The following is a 20,826-nucleotide window of genomic DNA, read 5'->3' on the forward strand; positions in this document are numbered from 1 at the left end:
AAATCAATGCAAAAAATCAAAAGGTATTTAAAATTACCCTAAGATAGCTTACCGTTGCTAGGTCCTTTCAGAATAAAGGACTAGAATATAACCTACATATAGTCTCAAATCTCAATCAGCAGGGAAGTCAATATACTAAAAAAAATACTAGTGATGATTGAGATCAATAAGATCAGTAAGAATTCATTTGGGATACAGCGAGATGAACCTTTTATTACATTGCTATTGTTTGCACCAACTAAAAGTGTATGCGTGTTACTTTGTGCTACAGTGAATATGTATTACAAGGTGTGTTTTACAATAAAATACTATTATTTTTAGACATATTAGAGGAAATTTGTGTTATCCAATTTAATATTAATGAAATTTACAGTGTATCAATAACTGAATGTTATGTCGTTGAAAAACCAAAGATTTTAACAGAACTATGTGAAGTTGTCATTTGTACTGTGTTTGGAATAATTAAAACATCACACATTGTTACACACTGAGATTGAAACATAAAGTCGAAGTCCTGAGATCTATCATTTACTTGTAGAATATTTGAAAGAATTAAGCAACTCCAAGTTAAAACTCCAAACTGTTGCTAGATATTTGCAACTATTTGTACCGCATCCAGTACTTCATTACAGCAAAAAGTGTGCAAACAAAACAACCTCCCCTTAACAGGGCAGATATATTGCAAAACTAAAACGCACCGACTGGAAAACATTGTGTGTATGTTCTGCAACTCTAATCTGCTGTAGGGCTATGTTAGGTTTTGTGTGTGTGTGTGTGTCCAGAGACCATGGGAGAGCCACTTGGAATATCCCAGTAATGATTTCACAGACACAGTCTCCAGAGCTGACACATGTGGGTTTCATTACTGCTAACCTGACTGCCCTCTATAGTTCACGAATTCATACCCTGTTCCTAATAAACCCAGCGCCTGGGCTTGTGAGGCAGTGATAACAGGCTGCAATGTATCTGCAATAACTGATTAGAGGTTATTGGGCAAGTCACAGCGAGGGATGTTTTAAACCAGGATAAGCATTCACAGGGGGTTCTCAGAGGAATGTCTTTTTACAGCTCTTTAGGTCATACTATTAACCCTTTGACCCCCACCAAAAAAAAAAAAAAAGAAACACTACGCACCCTGGTGTTCCACAGTATACATTGCAGCATCTTTCAATTCAAATCTTTGTTAACGCTTTTTACTGCTAAATTGCACTCAAATATTGCTATCCTCTAAAAGAAGACATTTAAATTTTAGAAACAGTAGCTGCTGGATTTTTTATAATTTTTTTATAACATTAGTCTACGTAGCATCTTCAGTTTCAAAAAGGTTTCTATTTACTGTCATCAATATTGTGAGAGGCATCATCCTGTTTCCAGCTGCCTCTGTAAAGCATTACTGCATCTTTGCTGTACTGCAGTAACATACTGCTGTTGATTGTTTTGATGTATTTACTCTCATATCATTGGTCATAAATCCCTGGGGAATACATTTCTCAACTGCAACCTGCCAGGAGAACAAGAGTTTATCTTTGGACTACTATAGTTTGTGCCTCGCTTTCTGTTTCCCATTCACCTCCAGAATGAGCTGGATTGACTATGACAAAATTTCCTTTCTCCTGGTGACCACTATTGCGGAAAAGTTGAGACACAAAACATGTTGAAAATGTATTGCTGTGATGTGGACAACACAAAGATACAGCAAGGTAAATCTTAAAACTTCAACACTATTGCACCCTTAAAAATATTAGGCAACCGGCTACAGCCTATTTCCAGCACATTGCAACATTATTGCAAATGCCAGAATAATCTTGCATAAGCTTGTTTGGTGCATTCCTGTGGGATATTCCAGAAGTCAGGAATCCAAAGTATAACTGCTAATATTACTGTAACTGTCTGTTTCTTTTAGGTGTGTCTTCAAGCCCGAGGGAGGAATTCAGTTGCTGTCCGACTTCTTAACAGAGCACATCCCTGTCATCACAATATAGGATACAGCCTATGCCTATAACACCACACAGCTGTCTTTCTGTAATGTTACTGAAAGACAGGCTCATCAATGACACATTATACAGCAGTGGAACTGACGGCCTCTATAGGGATTCTGAGTGGGTGTGTCCTTGATATAATGACTCTGTACTAAATTGATAAACACAACGTCATAAAAGGTTTACTTTTTAAACCTCTAGACACTGATTGAAACTGACACCAACCTGAGATTTCATAGGGCCTGTCTACCATTTCAATGAAACTGACACAGAAATAATAATAATAATAATAATAATAATAATAATAATAATAATCATAATAATGACTCATACCTGATTGGATATTATTAACCTATGCTTGTTAAAAAAAACCCAAAATACTAAAGAAATGTTTTGTTTGAATACACTTTGTTTTCATTTGTACAATACTGGTCTGCCCTTCAATTTCTTATACTCAAACTCCCAGCTCCCAGTCAGAGATTTTGCTGTGGGCTGGTCCTACTGTACCTCCAAAGCGATGTTTAAAACAATCATAATTTCTCCTACTTTGAGACTGATTTTAATTCCTCGTACACTCCAGCACTAAAGTTATCGCTGTATTATAAATGCACATTTTATTTTAGTTTAAAACAGAGAGTTGCTCTTTCTCACCAGAATCTTGAGCAGCCAGAAGCGTGATTTGTAGTAGCAGGTCTTGGTGGGGTTGAAGAGGAAGAGGAGCATGAACCCGTAGAGGATGAGGGGGTTGGCGTGCATGGGTACCTTCGTGAAACTCCCATACAGACAGGACAGGATGCTCATGCACCACAACACCCCCAGGAACCCTGCAATCTGAGAGCAGACAACAGCATCAGCACAATATGTTCAGCACACAAGGGTTACCGTGTTACAGAACACCCTGCCTTTGCTGTGTCCGTAGCACGTTACATTTGTACACATTCTGTCGACTTTTGAAATTTCTAATGATGTATGGGTCAATGCATGATGCATCAGTTGAGCAATACCTTTACTTGGAAGCATTTGCCAATTTCTATTCTAAGGATGGCAGTGTATCCTGATAACGCTCCCTCATGCAACAATGCTGGTTTTCTGTTGCCACAATACCCCACTCATTTCAATCATAGCACCAGTATTGTTGCAGGAGGGAGCATGAACTGGATACACTGTTCTGTTAGAAGAAAAAAAATCCCTAGTTGATGTGTGAATAAAAAATAACAAAACATTGGGGAATATGTTGAAAAAAAAAAAAAGGTTCTTGTAAACCCAGCAGAGGGTTCAGTAACACTTACTGCAGATCTGTCCAAATGACTGTGTACAGATGGAATCGCATGCATAGAACCTGACATTATCATTCCACACATGTACCAATACAAATAAAAATGGATGTTTAATTGAATTGAATATGATCTTCATCTTTGTGATAAAGTTACGTCTAGGTGTGTAGGATGTCAATTACTATAGAAGAGATGTCATCTGGCTTAGTTTGAGCAGCATGCTTTTCTTCCCCAAACTGCACTTGATAACATCTCTTATACTAGAAGATCAACATGACCTACATCCACAGAATGTAAGACGGCCTCTATATACCTACAGATTGTGCTACACAATAATGTGCTTAAGAATGTCCACACCAAGTTGCATCAAAACTTGATAAACTGTTTTCCAGATCTCCTAGCCAACCAAAAAATTAAAAACCTGTGCTTTGTGCAGCTTGAGAAGTTGTATATCTATCGGTCATTAAATCTGTTAAGACTGCTTGCATTCTAAATATCTCTGTATCCCTGAATAGATAATGGTTGACTCATTTGATTTAAAAGAGCAGTACCACATTCAAGGCTCTTAATAGGTTTGAATGTACTGCAAGTCTTTGGTAGAAACCAAAAGTCAAAATGCTAATAAACTGTGTTTGACACCTGACATTATTTAATGAGCACAAACTGAAGCTGTGTCTTCATGCAATCTGGTTAAACCATCCCTTTTTTAATGTCTTTGCTACTATAAAGTCAACTAATAGATTTAGCAAACTAGTTTTATGTTAGGCTGGTAATATTTACATATTTTTTGTGATATCTTTAAAAGCTGGTCATTGGTATTGCTCTTTTTTTCCAACCAAAAACTTTAGACAGCTCTCAAAGATACTGGACAGTTGAGAGTTGTATAGTTGTAGGTGACTGTGGAGGTGAAAGTCAGGTGTTTAAATAATGCAGTAGCTGTGTACTAAAGGAAACTCTTCAGCCCTACTTAGTCCTGACCTCAAAGAGATGCTGGTGGGAGAGGTTGTTTCGGGGGTTCAGTTCAAAGATCAGTACATGGTTGACTCCGGCCTGCCTCCAACCGTATGTGTTGATCCCCAACAAGAAGAGGAACTCGATGAGCAGGAAACCACCACGGTAAATACGGACCAATGGCCACACCGTCTTGTCCTCATACAGAAACACACCTGCAGGAGGCAAGAGAGAGAGAGACACTCATACATTATCAAAATACATCTGCGGAGGGCAAGAGAGAGGGGGAGAGATACATTACCAAAATACACCTGCAGAAATGATCAGAGTCCCTCTCTTTTTTCTATGAGCTTACATACCTGTTAGTATGACGGTAATGTTTAGCACGATGAATACGCCACAATACAGCCCAACTCTGAAGGTGGTCCAAGCTGGCGCAGGCTAGACAGAGAGAGAGAGAGACACACACAAACAGATGTTATCAACCTTCTGGTAGCCAAATGGTGCGTCACAGAGAGTCTTTCCAGAATGTGTACACTTATTGGTCCTTAATGTTTTCTGAAGCAGAATCCAGGATAATTAAGCAGCAATCAATGCAAGTCATGTGGAGGACTGGCCCCTCATTAGCAGTGTGATACTGACCTGTGCAGCTCCCAGAGGGGGCACTCTCAGCCTCTTCATGGCTTTCTGCCGGTCTCCTCCCTCCAGCTCCGTGGTGACCAGAGTCTAGAGGAACAAACAGAGCCATCATTAGTGTTCCACATTACATCTTCTAAAGAGGGGACAGTGACAGTGCTGCTAGTGCTAATAAGAGGTGAGAACTTGGGCTTAAAGAAGCCTAGTTAGCACTCCTTTAGGAGGGGTTCATTGATCATTATATTGCTATTGCTGAAGAGAAGTAAGAAATGCATGCTAAAGCATGGGTTAGCATTAGCACCAAAGTTCCCTTTTATTTCTGTATGTGTTTTGGATTGGTGAGGGGGTTGACTCTCCCATGGATTCTCGCAGTGTGCTAAGCGCCCGCACCTCTGTCTCAGAGATGAGCTGGTTGATCTTCTTGCAGGTGTAGAATGGTGCCACCTCCACGTGAGCCACTCTCCAGTCTGCCCCACGCTGAGTCTCCAGGATCTTGTCATGCTTCTTCAGGATCTTTCTGAAGCCAGTGAAGTTCAGATTCTGAAGGACAAACTCTCATTATCACCTTGCAAATGACTTTTAAAAAACTTTATTTTATTTCAAAATGAAACCCAATTGTGTCAATGACACACACAGCAACATAACAAAATATATGAGCGAGAAGACCCTCGTCCGGCCGGTTCCTAGCAGCTGATTTCTCCCCAGTCCCTGCAGTACATATAAAAGCATGTATGCATAAGAAGTGACAGGTGGCTCCATATATCCCCAGATTCCAACACACTGGACAACTTGTGCTAAGGTTTCATCACAACTGGATAAGTGATTCTCTAAATATTTATACATGTATGTGTAATTTGAAGTGCAGTGTTAAGTTTGGTTATAGTTTTTCCATATTTATGAGTTGCCACGTTTTCATGTTGAAAATATCAGTGTTGTGGCGTTTCCTATAACATCTCATCAGTCGAACAAAAAACCTTACTGTTTTGAGGTTGACTTATGCAACAACAAAATGTTCAGTTTCTTTAGGGACACCTGATTTATTTGAGTGTAAAATTGAACATGCTTTAGTAATGAGAAACCAGAAGAAACTGAATCAAGCACACAAGCGTTTCAGCTAGTGCTTTCACCAGTGTTATTGAAACTTGAAGAAACCGAGTCAAGCAAACAAAAGTTTTGACAAGTGTCTTCATCAGTGTTGTTAAGGTGAAGAGACAAAGGTTTATCAAGCAGACAAAGGTTTCCTAAAACTTAATTTCACATAAATTGAAACTGAATCCTAGAATACAGTTATGTACCAAATATGCACTGTCTTTATACCTGAGATACCTAAGTTACATGATCTCAATATGGAAGTCATTAAATCAGAGGTCAGTGTCAAGGTCAGAAACAAATTTAACAAACAACCCTGCAAATTATGAAGCCACCAGCTCAAATGGTCTCTGAAACACAAGACTTTGGCAGTGGGGCAGCAGTAAAATTACTGCCACAGTACAGTTCATTTTTCATGCATGATACCCACGATCACACTTGACAAAGAAATCCCTCACGGCAATGTGCAATTAATCAATCCTGTTTAATAACAGAACACATGGACAAACTTGAGAATAATGTTTACTCAGTTTAGTGAAATCACCTTTACATGTAATTAGATCTTTTGATGTAGCATACTAGAGAGAGCAGTAAACTTAACAAGTAGGCAGCAAACACATACACCACCTCCTCAAAAACATAAAAATACAGCCATAAATAAAGAAATAACTAAAATGGAGTTTTTGTGTATAAAAACAGTGTCCCAGTGGGGCATAATTTAAAGTGAATGGTACATCTGATAGAATAGTTTAACACTGATGAAGATACTAGCCCAAACACTTGTGTGCTTGACTCAGTCTCTTCTAGTTTCAATAACACTGATAAAGGCACTAGATCCCAAATGCTTGTGTGCTTGACTCACTCTCTTCTAGTTTGAGTAAACTGATGAAGAAACTAGCCCAAACGCTTGTGTGCTTGACTCAGTCTCTTCTAGTTTCAATAACACTGATAAAGGCACTAGATACCAAATGGTTGTCTGCTTCATTCCTTTCAGTTTCTCATCACCTGGTAGTTCTGCAGCAGGATGAGGCTGAGGTAGAACTCGCTGAAGGCTAGCTGCAGGTCCTTGATGTTCCTGTATTTGACCCTCTCCTCGTGTGACAGGTGGAAAACGGTCTTGCGGCGGCGGCGCAGTCCTGGAGCATTGCTGCTCTCCCGCTGGGCATCCAGGGAGGACTGCAGCTCATTCTGGAGGGTAGCGAACCTGCGCTGGGCCTCGGCTAGCTTCTCTGAGAGGAGGAGAGAGGGAGCGGGGTGAGCCATTCCATTCATTACAGGGTAGGGTCAAACAGACGTGCATTTAACATAACTGACAGCTAATACACAGGTGGTGCCATATGTGCCCAGATTGTGAAACTTTCAATAGCATGCTCTAAAATGTACACAGCAAGATTGTGAAACTTTCAATAGCATGCTCTAAAATTTTCATCACAACATCAATCAAATAAGATGCTCTACTGGAATCTCCTTCTACCCCCAGATTCTGATATTCTCAAGCCACATTCCATTACCACTACATAATCTGTTTGGGTAAGTGCATGCCCAGAGAGGAATAATAAAGAGGTTAACACTATGCTCCTTTGCTTTGAAAAGGGCATTGTTTGATAACAGGATGGTTTTGGCTGCGGCTGCACTCAGGTAAAGCACAGAAACGCAGCTACAGGACTGTCTGCAGAACGTTCTGTATGATATAATATGCCTTGATCTGGAAACCTGTGTTTCAAAGAGCTTAAGGGAGCGGAAAGGGGATTAGGCTCAACAGACACGTAGATGAAAGGTTGTTTATGTCCATGCAAGTGATCAGGTTTAATGAACTCAGTGATAGAAACATGAATCTCTCTGGACAGCCTTCCCTCTTTCCAATGACACATTCCTGGCACACGCACTGTACAACTCAACACAACTCAGAGCTGCTGCTGGAGAGCACGGCATGTATCCCAAAATACATAATGGAGATAGCAATGGGCATTACATGACAAACCACCCAAAAAATATTGTCTTGAACATCATGAGTGAAAGGTTGAATAAAAGTCAGGGGGGTTCAAAATTGTCCCACATTTTGACACCTCTATAACTTTTTTCTTCAGATACATATAGAAAACATTGCCATGAGCAATCTGTTTCACAAGTGCAGTGGTACCTCAAAATGTTATGCATTTTCTAGTCACATCCAGTATGCCTTGGTAAGTAAATGGGTAATATTTGGGGTAGCACTTCACTTTTTTTGAAGAGATGTTTACAGTATCTATTAAGGAAAACCATGGCCAATAATGGAGTTGACTGCGACTAAATGGTCAATAAACGTCTGATCCCTAGTCGTTCATCATTCCTAAAAAATGTATTTTTTTGGTACCACTGCACCATTCCACACAGTGACCACAACTATACTAGACAGTTTACACATGTACATATTTCAAGTAACTGTAGCTAATAAAATGATAATCCCTACATCTTTTTGCACTTCCATTAGCTATACAGGTCTCAAATGTGCAATTCTGAAAGAGCCATGTGTTATAGCAAATGTGGATTTTCATTTTAAAACATGATGTGTTTAGTTATATTTAAGTTCAACGAAGTTTCAATTTGCTCTGCCTTTTATTACAGGAAATATGTTATACTTGACTTACTGGGTGATTTCACCTCAGCAGTCGTTCGTAGCATGTTACGGGCTGAAAGCATGTCAGTCAATAGGAGAAGCAGATACTTGGATATTGACAGGGAAAAAAAGCCTGAAGGGGTGGGACAATTTCACTCTCCAGGTGAAGTGACCGAGCAAGTGCAACATGATCTGCAAACATGGCTTGCAAACAGAGATTTCTTTAAATCTACTGTAGTACCAGATATCTTGTTTTAAAATAAAAGGGGTACACAATAGCATGTGCTTCTTTCAGAACTGCACATGTGAGACACATATAATGAATGGTACAGCTATGATAACTATGACCATTTTAATGTGACACACAGGCAGGGCATCTCTACATGCTCTTAGTGATAGGCTCAATAACTTGTGCTAAAGAATGTCCATTCCTAGTCTGGAATCTTCGGTAAGACACCATCATTTAAAAGCTCTTTCTACTTTACCTCCACAGACCGGCTCATTAAAACCTACCTGAATAGAAGGTGTTGATTTTGGCAAGCTCTTTTTCACAAGTCTGGAAAAACTTCTCCTCAAACTTGGCATAGTAGCGCTTAACTGTGTCATCGTCTGTGACTGCAGAGAGGAGAGAGGAGAGGAAGCTTTACTACACCCGGAAGTCATATCCTCAGGACTGGCTCATCATTAACACCTACTCAGCACTGCTGACTGCTCTTCACCTCCTCGGGGAGATTACCAGGGAATATATTCATAGCAGTGTGTTCCCAATGAAGAAGCCACTGTCATCTGTCACAGCACTGCTGAATGGTACATGGTGCTGGATCCACAGAACTGCACATAGGGACAAAACAACTATGTGTAGGGCCTACGATGTTCTGTGACAATCCTGAACTTGAAAAAGCATGTTCACACTACACTTAAAGAAAAGAAAATTGTCCAAAGTTCGGTGATATTCCAGGACACTTGTCCTAACATCAAAATGCAAACTTTTATGAAGTATGAAGAGAATTTTAATAAAACAAACAATAAATTATATACAGTAGGATCAGTATAATTTTTAGACTTATTCTACAATGTCAAGTATTACTTTGCATAAGCCAAAAATTGACCATTTTAAAAAGTATTAATAACAGAGTACTGAATTTATTTTAATTTAATTTTTAAAAATTGCCACAGGGGGTGCTGTATGCCATTAATTTCCATTTAGTTGCATTAACCAGCATCTGTAGAAGACAGCTAGCTCTTCTTGCACTAACAGGTTAGTCGAGTCCAGCACAGACAACATGCTGACCTTGGAACAGTGACTAAGCCTCTCACCCTTTATTATGCCAACAAGAGCAATGCTCTCAATAGCAGCTGTGCATTCTTTTAACACTAGAACTGCCGGATTTTCGCCATGTGGATCACTTTGACCCATATATTTTTAAACTGCTTCATTATGAAAATGAAAGACATACTATTGGATACAACTGAAAAGTTTTATTCATGAACATCGTATCTAACATTTGCATTGCAGAAACACCATATTTAAATGGAAAATTAAACATAAAAGGCTTTATTTTTAAAATGAGCGCATATACAGCACGACTACAGTGAAAAAATATAATAAAATACACATTGAAAAAAGAAATGGATATGTACATGTACCCGAGTACAGGTATATGTACACATAAAACTATAAAACCAAAATCATGATTTCCAATACTACAAAGGAGAATATAACACTTCTTCCGGTATGACGGCTGCATTGTACTCTATGGAGGAGCGTACGCGTCTGCCAGCTGACTGTGCCTGCATCCAGGGGCTGTGTTGTAAACACAGACGCAGTTCCATTGAACACTATTGTGTAAACACGTGTAAACTGGTACATACAAACCTGTAAAACTCAATTGTTTTTTTTCTAAAAGTAATATAAAAAAGAATATATAAAATAGGTTTCATATTAGGCACATAAGTTGTTATCCTACCTGTCATTTCAGTTTTCGTCCGAGTGCAGCTTGCCGTATTCCAATCAAAATGACTACTTTCAAGATTAAATATTTCCTTCTGATATATTCCCAGTCAAATTTTAGGAACAAAACAAAAGGATTGTTGCCTCCCAGGTTCATTTAAATATAAGCAAGTAGGCTTTCACTGAGTTGGCAACTTGAGAAATAGCAATCTCTGTCTCGTAGTCAGTCTACAAACAAAGGCTTGAAATGAAAAAAAAAAAAACCCACGTGTGCTAGGAGGAGGCGTGTCTTGTTTGCTGCATTTACAAAAAATAATAGAACATCTTAAAAAAATGTTATATTAAAAAAAAGACATGTATTGTAATGCATGGGTCACATTGACCCACGTGGTGGTTCAAGGTAGAACTGTTTATAACTTTATCATTTTTGTGATTCTGGCTATCAAACAGCGTCAGGATATTTAATTCATATATTTAGGAAAAGTCAAAAATGGACACATACACGATTTACAACGGAAGAATAATTAACATAATATCTAACTGACCCGCATGGCGTTTCTAGTGTTAAAAACAACATTTCAAAACACACACATCCTCACCAGGGCTGCGAGTGCATAATCCAACTACAGTATTGTCAACATTAAAAAGAATAAACTCCATGCCCTACTGTACCTGCACTGCTTGTACAGCTAAACATGAAATACTGACTTAAAAGGCAGATAGACACGTTCCTCCATTTAATTGTGATACTCTCCATAACTACAAATATTGCAGCTGGATTTTATAACAATCGGACAAGTACTTCTCTTGATACATAACATGGAAGTGTACATAGAGACACACATTTAGAATTTGTCATCTAGAAGGAGGAAAATTACAGACCTCCAAACGACCTTCAGGGAATGGAAACAAAGTGGCAAGCTAATAGCGTCTACTTCCTAATGAGGGCACCGAGGGCACTGCAGTTTTGTGATTGAGCAAAACAAGTACAACGGGAGAGCTGCAAGATAAAAGATGTACTGGTTCATAGTCCAGTTCTAGAGCTATTTTGACCAGGACATATTTTGTTCAAGATCCATCTACACTGAGTATATCTGGTGGTTTGCTGTCAGTTTTACTGCCCTGGTAGTAGAGTTCACTTTGAGTACCAGCTCCCTGAACTTCAATAACATATTATACAAATTCACGCAATTAGTTCACTGCTTATCTCAAGACCCTCTCAGCTGCTTACCTCAAGACCCTCTCAACCTCGATCTCTCAGCTGCTTACCTCAAGACCCTCTCAGGGTACTGATCAATCACAGGTTCAGCTGACAACATTGGCTGATTTTTGCCCATGTAAAATCTGACCCAGTTCACACAGTGTGCACTCATAAGAGAAAACTAAGTAAGTATTTGATGTTATAAATGTTATCAACTGGGCTTGAATCTCACTAAATGTCAAGCTTTGAAAGCTTTGCAAGCTTTTCAATCTCCAAACGCAGTTTACTACACATTTCACCTCTGAAATAAATGCCAAACTGTAACATTTCAAACAAAGCGAGCTCCGATTCAATATTCTTTTAATGGAATGCCGATTTTCCGTTCTAATAAGAATAGCCCAAGGCTACAGCCAGTCAATCATCCTTTTTTTTTTTTTTTTTTTTTTTTACCTATAATGCAGTGCAACAAATGCAGGTTATTAGTTTTCAAGGCCAATGTATTATCTTAATAAGGGAAGAGCTCTGCTGAAGAATAAAGGCCAGCTGCTGATGGAGTCTAAAGAACTTAAGAGATTTAAAATGTAAAAACTTAAAAAACAAGACCTTGTTTTTATTTTATAAAAACCTATCTCAATCTTAACACTTCTAATGTGTTACAACATAGTCAATGTCCATTAAATAGGTCTTCGACAATGATCATGATGATCTTCAGTACTGATTACTGAAACAGGGCTATGAACAGAACGCTCATTTTTGTTCTTAGGTGCACATCTAAGCCCAAGTTAAAAAATGTAGACGCACACTGAAAACTTGAGGCTCACATTAAATTGGTTTAATTAAAAGTTTAAATAACTGCCTCTCTAGACTCTCCTGTCTGGTTTAGGTATCTGTGTGTCTTAAACTGAAAGAACACAAAGCCACTTTGTGGCTTGGAACTTGGTTTCAGAAGACTAGATTTCAGGCCTCTGCATGGCACACCAGGGGAAACTTGGGGTTTGACACAGAAAAGTTGCCTGAAACCAGGACTTCCGGTCTCCTGGAACCAGGTTTGAAGCCACTTTTCCTGAAGTGGCGGCTTTGTGTTTCCTCAGCTTTAAGGTTTGTATCAAATGCAAATATTTTGGTTTGTTTGATGATGAACAAAGTCATGTTACTCATCCAGGACTAGTGACTTTCTGGCATTACTGTACATCAGTTATGACCTTTACCTTCATATGGCTAAGCTCATTTACTGCGATTATTCATATATTGAGTGGTGTAGAACTGTGAGTGTCATGATTGGATTAGTTTGCCGTTGTGTATGATCGGATTGGGTTTTCAAGCACCACACAACCCAGGCTGTGATTTTGTCTTCATTTTTATAACACGGTACGTATAGTTACCTGTTATTGTACAGAAGATACATCTCATGCAGTTTGGGAGAAAGCAAAAATGATGTATGAACTAGTTATAAATATGTATATTAGTTTCAAAAATTGCTATTGCTATGGGAACTTTGAGAAATCCAACATGCGATTTATAATTGGACATATCGAAGTCGTAAGGAAATGAAGAAGAAAATTCAATATGCGGCGCTTGTTTAGTTGGCCAGTAGCGTGTAAACATCTAAAACAGGTCACTGCATATGAAGTGTGTCCCAAATATCTATAAAAAGATTCATAGGGGAAAGGAGGGCAGCTGCTCGGCTCCAACAGCGTCTGGTTTTCAGCTGAGATATGCAGTAGCCGTCTCCATGGGATGGGCAGGGTTTCTGCTTCACTTTAGCCTTTTACTTGCATCAAAATACAAACTGGAATATTTGTAAACTGCACAACTGTGGGTCTCTCTGACATAACCCTAGCATTGTGTAATTTGTCAAATTCAAAGGAGTTTAAAAGCATGTTACCCATCACTGGCACAACAACAACACTCTCTTCATGCTCTGCTCTTTTTATTTCTCAGAACTCTTTATGCTCTCCTTGTCTTAGTGGAAGCCAGCTGTTCTGGTGCCTGTATGAAACTATGTTAGTTCAGGTGGAATCACAGATAATGTTACTGCTAATTAGAAGCAAGGACATGGGGTTTTATGGGGAGATTTAAAAAGGGGTTGTTATAAAGTTGTTAGTGCTAGCAAAAGGTTAAAAAATAGATTTGGAAATTGCGATTAGCACTCCTCTAAAGTCGGGGTCAGGGATAATGTTGCAGCACTAATAAGTAAGAAATGGATTTTAAAACTGGTTACATTTCCTTTAATGTGTAATCCTGTTTGATACATTGTTTTTGACTTGAACCCAGCTTTACTGAATTGTACACTGCCTCCTTAGACTAGTCATGCATTATAAAAATCTTAGAATCATGAAGAGTAGAGGAGAAGAGAGGTAAACTTTGGACCAGCAGACTCTGATCTCCACACTGCTGAAAGAGAGAGAGAGAGAGAGAGAGAGCGAGAGAGAAAGAGAGAGAGCGAGAGAGAGAGCGAGAGAATGAGACAGCGAGAAAGCAAGAGAGCGCGAGAGAGCGAGAGCAAGAGAGAGAGAATGACAGCGAGAGAGAAAGCAAGAGCGCGAGAGAAAGAGAGAGCAAGACAGAGAGAGCGAGAGAGAGAGAGAGAATGAGAGCGAGAGAGAAAGCGAGAGAGAGTGAGCGAGAGAGACAGCGAGAGAGAGAAAGAGAGAGAGAATGCCACCACACGATTCAACACTATGGTCTGTTTATGCTTGGAAGAGGCTAACATCTATCTACCTACATTGCTTAAGCTTAAAATGGCTGTTCTCTCCTACAACTGTTCTCAAGCTTTGGGCACACATTGCAGTTGACTCGCTTTCCAGTGAAAACCAACAGATTCTCCCCCCCCCCACCCCCACCCCGTGTTACAGATGGCACTATAATTGGAACATGTTCAATTGCACTTCTATAAAGACAAGCAATTGTATCCCATGTGCTACAGAGCTATACACGATCTACAGTAAAACCCTTTTGGCTTAAAACAGTATGATAGACAATCAGTTCTTTTGGAAATGTAGAAACAAATAATGTGAATAGGGAGCTTTCCTGCATAAAGATTAAGATTAAAAGCAAGCAGCACATCCACTGTCTGACTGCACGTACTAAACAATTGAAGTAGATCACTTTGACCAACATCCACAGTACATACACAGTGTGACATGCATATGGACAGGTACCTCCTTACCACACATTCCTATATTATGATACTCTTTTGGTGCCAAAGCTCTCTTGAGTCCACTTGTACTGGTGAAACTCTGCAGAGCTTTAGATCAAGGATGTAATCACAAGCAGTTCAAACTGCAGCCGCCCCACAGAACTTCAAACACAAGCTTTACACCTTCCCTTATTCAATTACACTGCGGAGAGTTTGCTCTGTGCCAACATGCATGCCAGGAAGTGGCAGCCGGTAATGAAAGCTTTAACAAAACCCAATGAAGACCAGCAACAGCACTTTACTAAACCTCAATAGACAAAGTGGTGATTGTGAAATAAAAAAAGTGCAGCTGCACTAATCAACTTCGGGATATCAAGCGGGTGGGGAGGGCAAAGGTAAAGAAGAACTGCTGAGAAACATTCTGTTGCTAAGAAGCTCTGGTAAACTTAGTTTTTACTGTTCAATCTTTTTCAACGAACTATTTTTGTAATAGTAAACCCACACAATTGAACAGGTGTTTCAGCATAAAATATAGAATATCTACTAACTGAGCATTTTTAATTTCAAACACAAGTAGCACCAAATGGCAGAGACAGTTCCAGTGGCAGATCTGCACAATGCTGTACAGCAGCTATAATTCCAACATGCAGCTTATTAAAGGGAAGTGTTGAACAAACACAAACAATAACATGACAACATGGCTTGTTTAGTAATAGATATATTGACATATGCATGTTAACAGTTAAAATATTCCTTGCTCGGCCTTGTTTTAAATGTAGTGCTGGATGCTAGAGAATGTTTTTCATGTTTTGTCATCAGACATTGCTGAGATCAGTTATCACAGCAAAACCAGCTGCTACGAGACTTTCGGAAAGTAAATACTCTCTATAGCAGGGCAATGCTTGGTGCAGATAGGTTGAAATCACAAGCACCTGTCCTCACATTGCAATGCTTAGTGCAAATTGGTTGAAACACTAAATGCCTGCCTTCACACAGCCGATTCATGACAATATAAATAAATAAATAAAAATTGATGTGTCAATGATGTGAAATGTACCTGCCCCAGCCCAATGGAGTCGATGATATACTGAAATCTAAGAGATTTCAGCATATCATGAGCTACACTGGGAAACAGAGTCACAACTTTTTATCAATCAGCATTTATTTCTACATATTTTAGTCATTCAGGGACATAACATACTGTGGCAAAGTGGTGAGTGCAGTGCAATGCCGATTAATCACACTGACAATGATTCACAGGTGCAAGGGTGTTTATTAATGATGTCCACAGCCTTATTGCAAACACCTGTAAACAAAAATAATGATGGGAGTGGTACAGCGGCGTGTATCACTTCTGTTTTGTAAATCCCACGGGTTTGACCCGCAACCAAAAGTCCAGTTTTTTCTCACACACACAAAACACAAACACAGACACAGTTCCTACAGTGCAGTGCAGTGAATTAAGTACTTGTGGTGCAAAGACGGTTCCTTAGTGAAAAGTGAGTGAAAAAGCTAGTAATCTTGAAACAGACAATACAAACAAACAGCGTTACAAGACAAACTAACACCACTCACGGTTTCTCTCACAAATAACGGGACTCCTTCTAGGTTGTTGCTAACCACGTACAAAGGAACAGATCACTTACGCTGCGCCCCTTATTTATACCCTCGCTCAAGACCCCTAGGTTAACGAGCGCATCCACTCCTCCAATCCTCGGATGCCACAATGTCTCCCGTCCGAGTCATTGAGCTTGGGTACCGCAGCTCAGCCTCCTTCCTAAAAGACTGACTTCCACATAGCCTAAGGAATAAATTGTCGTCCCATTTAGTTAAGGGTACTCAGTTTCTTTTACACAGTGCCCTCACAGGTCAGGAGGGAGATGTAACACCAAGAATCATTCGATCTCTGTCACACATACCTAAAATGTTTATTAGTAAATGAATGTGAGTTTAAATTATTACTAAGTAAACATGTGAAAGCTGAACATTAATATCAACAATAGCAGCTACGTGTTTTTAATGAGAAAAAAACTGGTTTTCACTAAAGTGAAATCGGGCTTGTGTGATTTTGAAGTGACATTCTTTTTATATATTTACTAATGCTTAATCTAAGTTAAAAATAAAAAGATTCTGGTGGGCAACATTACCCAATTTTTTAAAATTCTAAAACCCAACATTATTTAATTTTTAATAACGGTCTGATATTCTCTCTTCCTTACCTTTTTTCTTTTAATAATGATCTTATACTCTCTTCCTTGAGATATTTTTGAGAGTAATAAATACAAAATATATGCCTATATTTAAGTATTACTATTTCATCCAGACCACTTGCTAAGTTCATATTCACTTAAGGTTTTTTTTTATTTTTTTACTGTTACTAGTGTTAGCTAATGTTAGCCACGGTGCAGACCTTGGGTCAAACCAACACGTTCATGTAGGGAGAATTTATTGTGATTGTTCATAAATGTGGCCCGTCTTCTGAATACTTTTCTATTTTTATATTTTATTTTAAATATTTGAAAGCAAATCAATGCCAAACACAACAAGGTATAATACATAAATAATGAACGAATAAAGTGGAGGGACAAAATATATCGTTTGACCGCCCCACATTCAAAGTGGGGGGGCACTTGGCCCTTCTGCCCCATGGTTTAGGGGCCTATGATGTCAAGAGATGTGTTTATTAAGCATTGTAATTTACAAACGAGAGGACACTAAGACATTGGTATTGATTTTGCCATTTAATTTTATGTACCATCCATAACTATAAAACTCAACAGGGCTGCATTTAGAAATACTAAAAGAATGTAATAAATTAAATGACAAACATGTCGACGAAGTCTTTTTCTTCAAACTTGAACACTTCTACTGGAAATGTTTGTTATTGAATTTATGGATTTTCATCCTGTACTGCTGCATTAGAATTGTTTAATATTGTAATTACAATGGAGAAATACATGCGGTCAAATTTACACATTTATGCCCTATACCATGGTTATATTATGCAAGATTTTAAAATATTGGCATGGCAGGTCATTTTACATTCAAGAGGTTTTACTTTTAAATACAGTGCTTAGATCAGTAAATGAAACAGTGTGCAGCAATGCATTAATAGCAGTGTTCACTAATCTGACAGGAAACGATGAACAGATGTAACATTAGAATGGATTTGGGACCAGTTTTGAAGAGCTTCTTTTAATACTTTTAATCTGAAATCACACATGCAGCACTCTCAAGTCTTCTGTCCAGAACCGGCTTTCTCTGCATTCCAGAAATGCTAATTAAATACAAACAGAAAAGTGTCTACTGTACGCTTAATGAATCCTATCCGATCAACTGCACCCTGACTTTGTTGATAAACAAAACCATAATAATTCACAAAGCACACGACTGTGGATTTGGTTGCTTGGGAGATGTACATTGCAGAATAGGTTTCAGCCACTGATTAGATCTTTTTGTGGTGCGCTGTTAACGTTTTCTCTTGTATGATGTAAGTTGCTTAAAACGAATCTTTTTTTTTTTCTATTCAAACAGACAGTTTAGGTGTCTTCATTGGTAAAATTAACATATGGTATAATTATTTAGGTTGCTTGCAAAAAACTGTAGGGTGGGATCTCAATTTCCATAGGGGTCACCTGCAGTAAAATGTGTGAAAAATGCCACAGATCATACCTCCTCCAAAATATATTGGGACAGACGACTATATCCAGGGTGAATGGAGTTTTTGTTGTCCGTTCTACCCCTTGTAGAAGGTCTGTTTGCTAAATATATTGATATCACCGAACCCATAATCATCCCTTCTTCTTACATGCAAACAATTTCTCTATCTAACTACCTATGGAGAATGAATGGGTGGCACACACTTGTTTGCTTTACCTTGAATTTGATGGAGTACCTGAGGGATTTGTGTTATTGAATCATTATACCCTTGTGGAAGAAAAACTGCATCCTGCTCTACAGACAACAAATTGAACCACAGAGTTATTATTATATGAATATTACACTAGCCAAAGCATCTTTAGAGTAAAATAAAACGAAACACATTATAATCCATCACTCCTAGTGTAATAACAGAACATAACAGGGCAGACTGCAATACTACAGGCACTTAACTCACTGTCAATACTAATAATAAATGAACCGTCATGTCAATATATAGTACTAGGGAGCTTTGTGATCATTAGGGGGTCAGCTGGCACAGGCTCTCCTCTTCTGCCTTTCACCTCTGGGGGCCTGGGCTCCAATCTGGCTGCTTGGGTCACAAGTGAAATCAGTTTGGCTAGCAGTCTCAACCAATAGTAGAAGTTAGATGTAAGACAATGGATTTTAAATCTTTGGTGAGCACTCCTTTAGGGGACCAGTAATGACATTGCTTGTGCTTATAAGAAGATAATGGATTTTAAAGACTAGATGAGCACTCCTTTAGAGGGGGACAATGGTAATATTCCTTGTGCTAGTAGTAGGTAGGAAAAGGATTTTAAAGCCTTTATTGGCATCCTTGAACCCCTCCTCCCCCGCAATAATAAGCAGCTTCTCCATTGAATTCCAGCTCAGTGCACAATTCCTCTGGAGAAGCTGTGGATGCGTTCCTGCACAGGCACTCAGTGCAGTCTCCATGGTGAATCAATAAGGAGCCTCTTTACATACAGTACCTGCTACTCAGGACTCTGATCCCTGATCCCCTTACACACACACACACACACACACACACACACACACACACACACGTGCACACACACGCACATGCACACACAATGGTGCCAGCTAGCGAAGCGAGAGGATTGAAGTGACAGGCTCACTGTGCACTGACAAGCCTCCTGTCACAAGTCCATATGCAGAATTATTTCTGACAATAAGACTGCTTCTTTGTATTATAACTGAAATTTTGTTTTTCAAAACCTATGCTGAAATGTATTGAAAGCAACTACAAGAAAAAAAGACATGGTGAATCCACCACTGTACCTTATCCCTGCTCCCCTTGTGTAATTTTCATAAATGTTTGTTGGGGGAGAGTTGGTAAACAGACAGTAAAAAAAGTCAACCAATAAAAACTAAATTACTGTAAGAGACGCCATGATGTGTGTCCAGCAAACATATATTGAGTAATATCATAATGCCACTTTGCATGACTGCCTACTGCTCCAGTCTGCTGGGCTCACAGGAAGCTTCAGCAGATAAGATGAGACATCTTAAAGAGGCTTCTTGCTTGTAAAACCATTCCCATAAATAAAATATTACACACACAACACCCACCCCGTAAAGAGCGCTGTTCTTTGAAAGCTGAAACACAACCTGCAGGAACAAAATCTGTTGTTGATTTTCAAAGAACACAGAGAAGGGCAAAAAGCTAATCCTGGGACTCAGGCTCAGGGAAAGAACATTGTTACTATAAAATTGCCAAAAATGAAGACGCATTTAACAGAGGATAAATATTAATATACTGAGCATCAAAAGAAACGTATTACTTACATCTGAGCATCAAAAGAAATGTATCAGTAATATATTGAGCATCAAAAGAAACGTATCACATATTTCAGCATCAAAAGAAAACGTATCTATTTTTGGATAAAATTCACTAGATGTGTTAAAAAAAAAAAAAAAAAAAAAAAAAAAAAAAAAAAAAAGACAAAACTGTTTCAGAGCTGGTGCAGTGACTTTTTCCTGTACTGATTAACAACTGACATCATGAAGATCCTGCAAAATGATCGGGCGATCTTGGACAGGTGTTGTGACTCTTGGTCTCCCAGTTCGTGGCCTGTCATTGACAGGGTGTGTCTGGTTATACTGTCTCGTCAAGTTTGAAATTGCTGGCAAGATGGCGAGCCACTGTACAGTGCCCTAGTCCAGCCTCCAACATGCCGATTACACGAAGGCACTGCTCTCTTGACAGATGTTGCATATTGGCTTTTTCTACGATTTTCTTTATGGCTTTTATTCAAGCTTGCAATGCAACAGCTGAAATCACTCCACATCCAGTGTTCAATCAACTGTCTCACTAATTAGGTGATTT

General features: G+C 38.9%; 1 protein-coding gene across 1 annotated transcript in view; it reads right to left on the reverse strand.

The window, feature by feature from the left end:
• Window positions 1-20,826, reverse strand: part of xpr1a (xenotropic and polytropic retrovirus receptor 1a) — a 116,050-nt gene that overhangs the window by 33,283 nt on the left and 61,941 nt on the right. Inside the window, exons 3-9 of the mRNA XM_041276997.1 lie at window positions 9,039-9,140; window positions 6,935-7,158; window positions 5,231-5,380; window positions 4,847-4,930; window positions 4,564-4,645; window positions 4,232-4,419; window positions 2,631-2,810 (exon numbers count right to left, since the gene is read on the reverse strand). Of these exons, the coding sequence (XP_041132931.1) occupies window positions 2,631-2,810; window positions 4,232-4,419; window positions 4,564-4,645; window positions 4,847-4,930; window positions 5,231-5,380; window positions 6,935-7,158; window positions 9,039-9,140 (1,010 nt within the window). The remainder of the gene's footprint in view (window positions 1-2,630; window positions 2,811-4,231; window positions 4,420-4,563; window positions 4,646-4,846; window positions 4,931-5,230; window positions 5,381-6,934; window positions 7,159-9,038; window positions 9,141-20,826) is intronic.

Source organism: Polyodon spathula, chromosome 18, assembly GCF_017654505.1.
Source record: "Polyodon spathula isolate WHYD16114869_AA chromosome 18, ASM1765450v1, whole genome shotgun sequence".
Taxonomy (NCBI): domain Eukaryota; kingdom Metazoa; phylum Chordata; class Actinopteri; order Acipenseriformes; family Polyodontidae; genus Polyodon; species Polyodon spathula.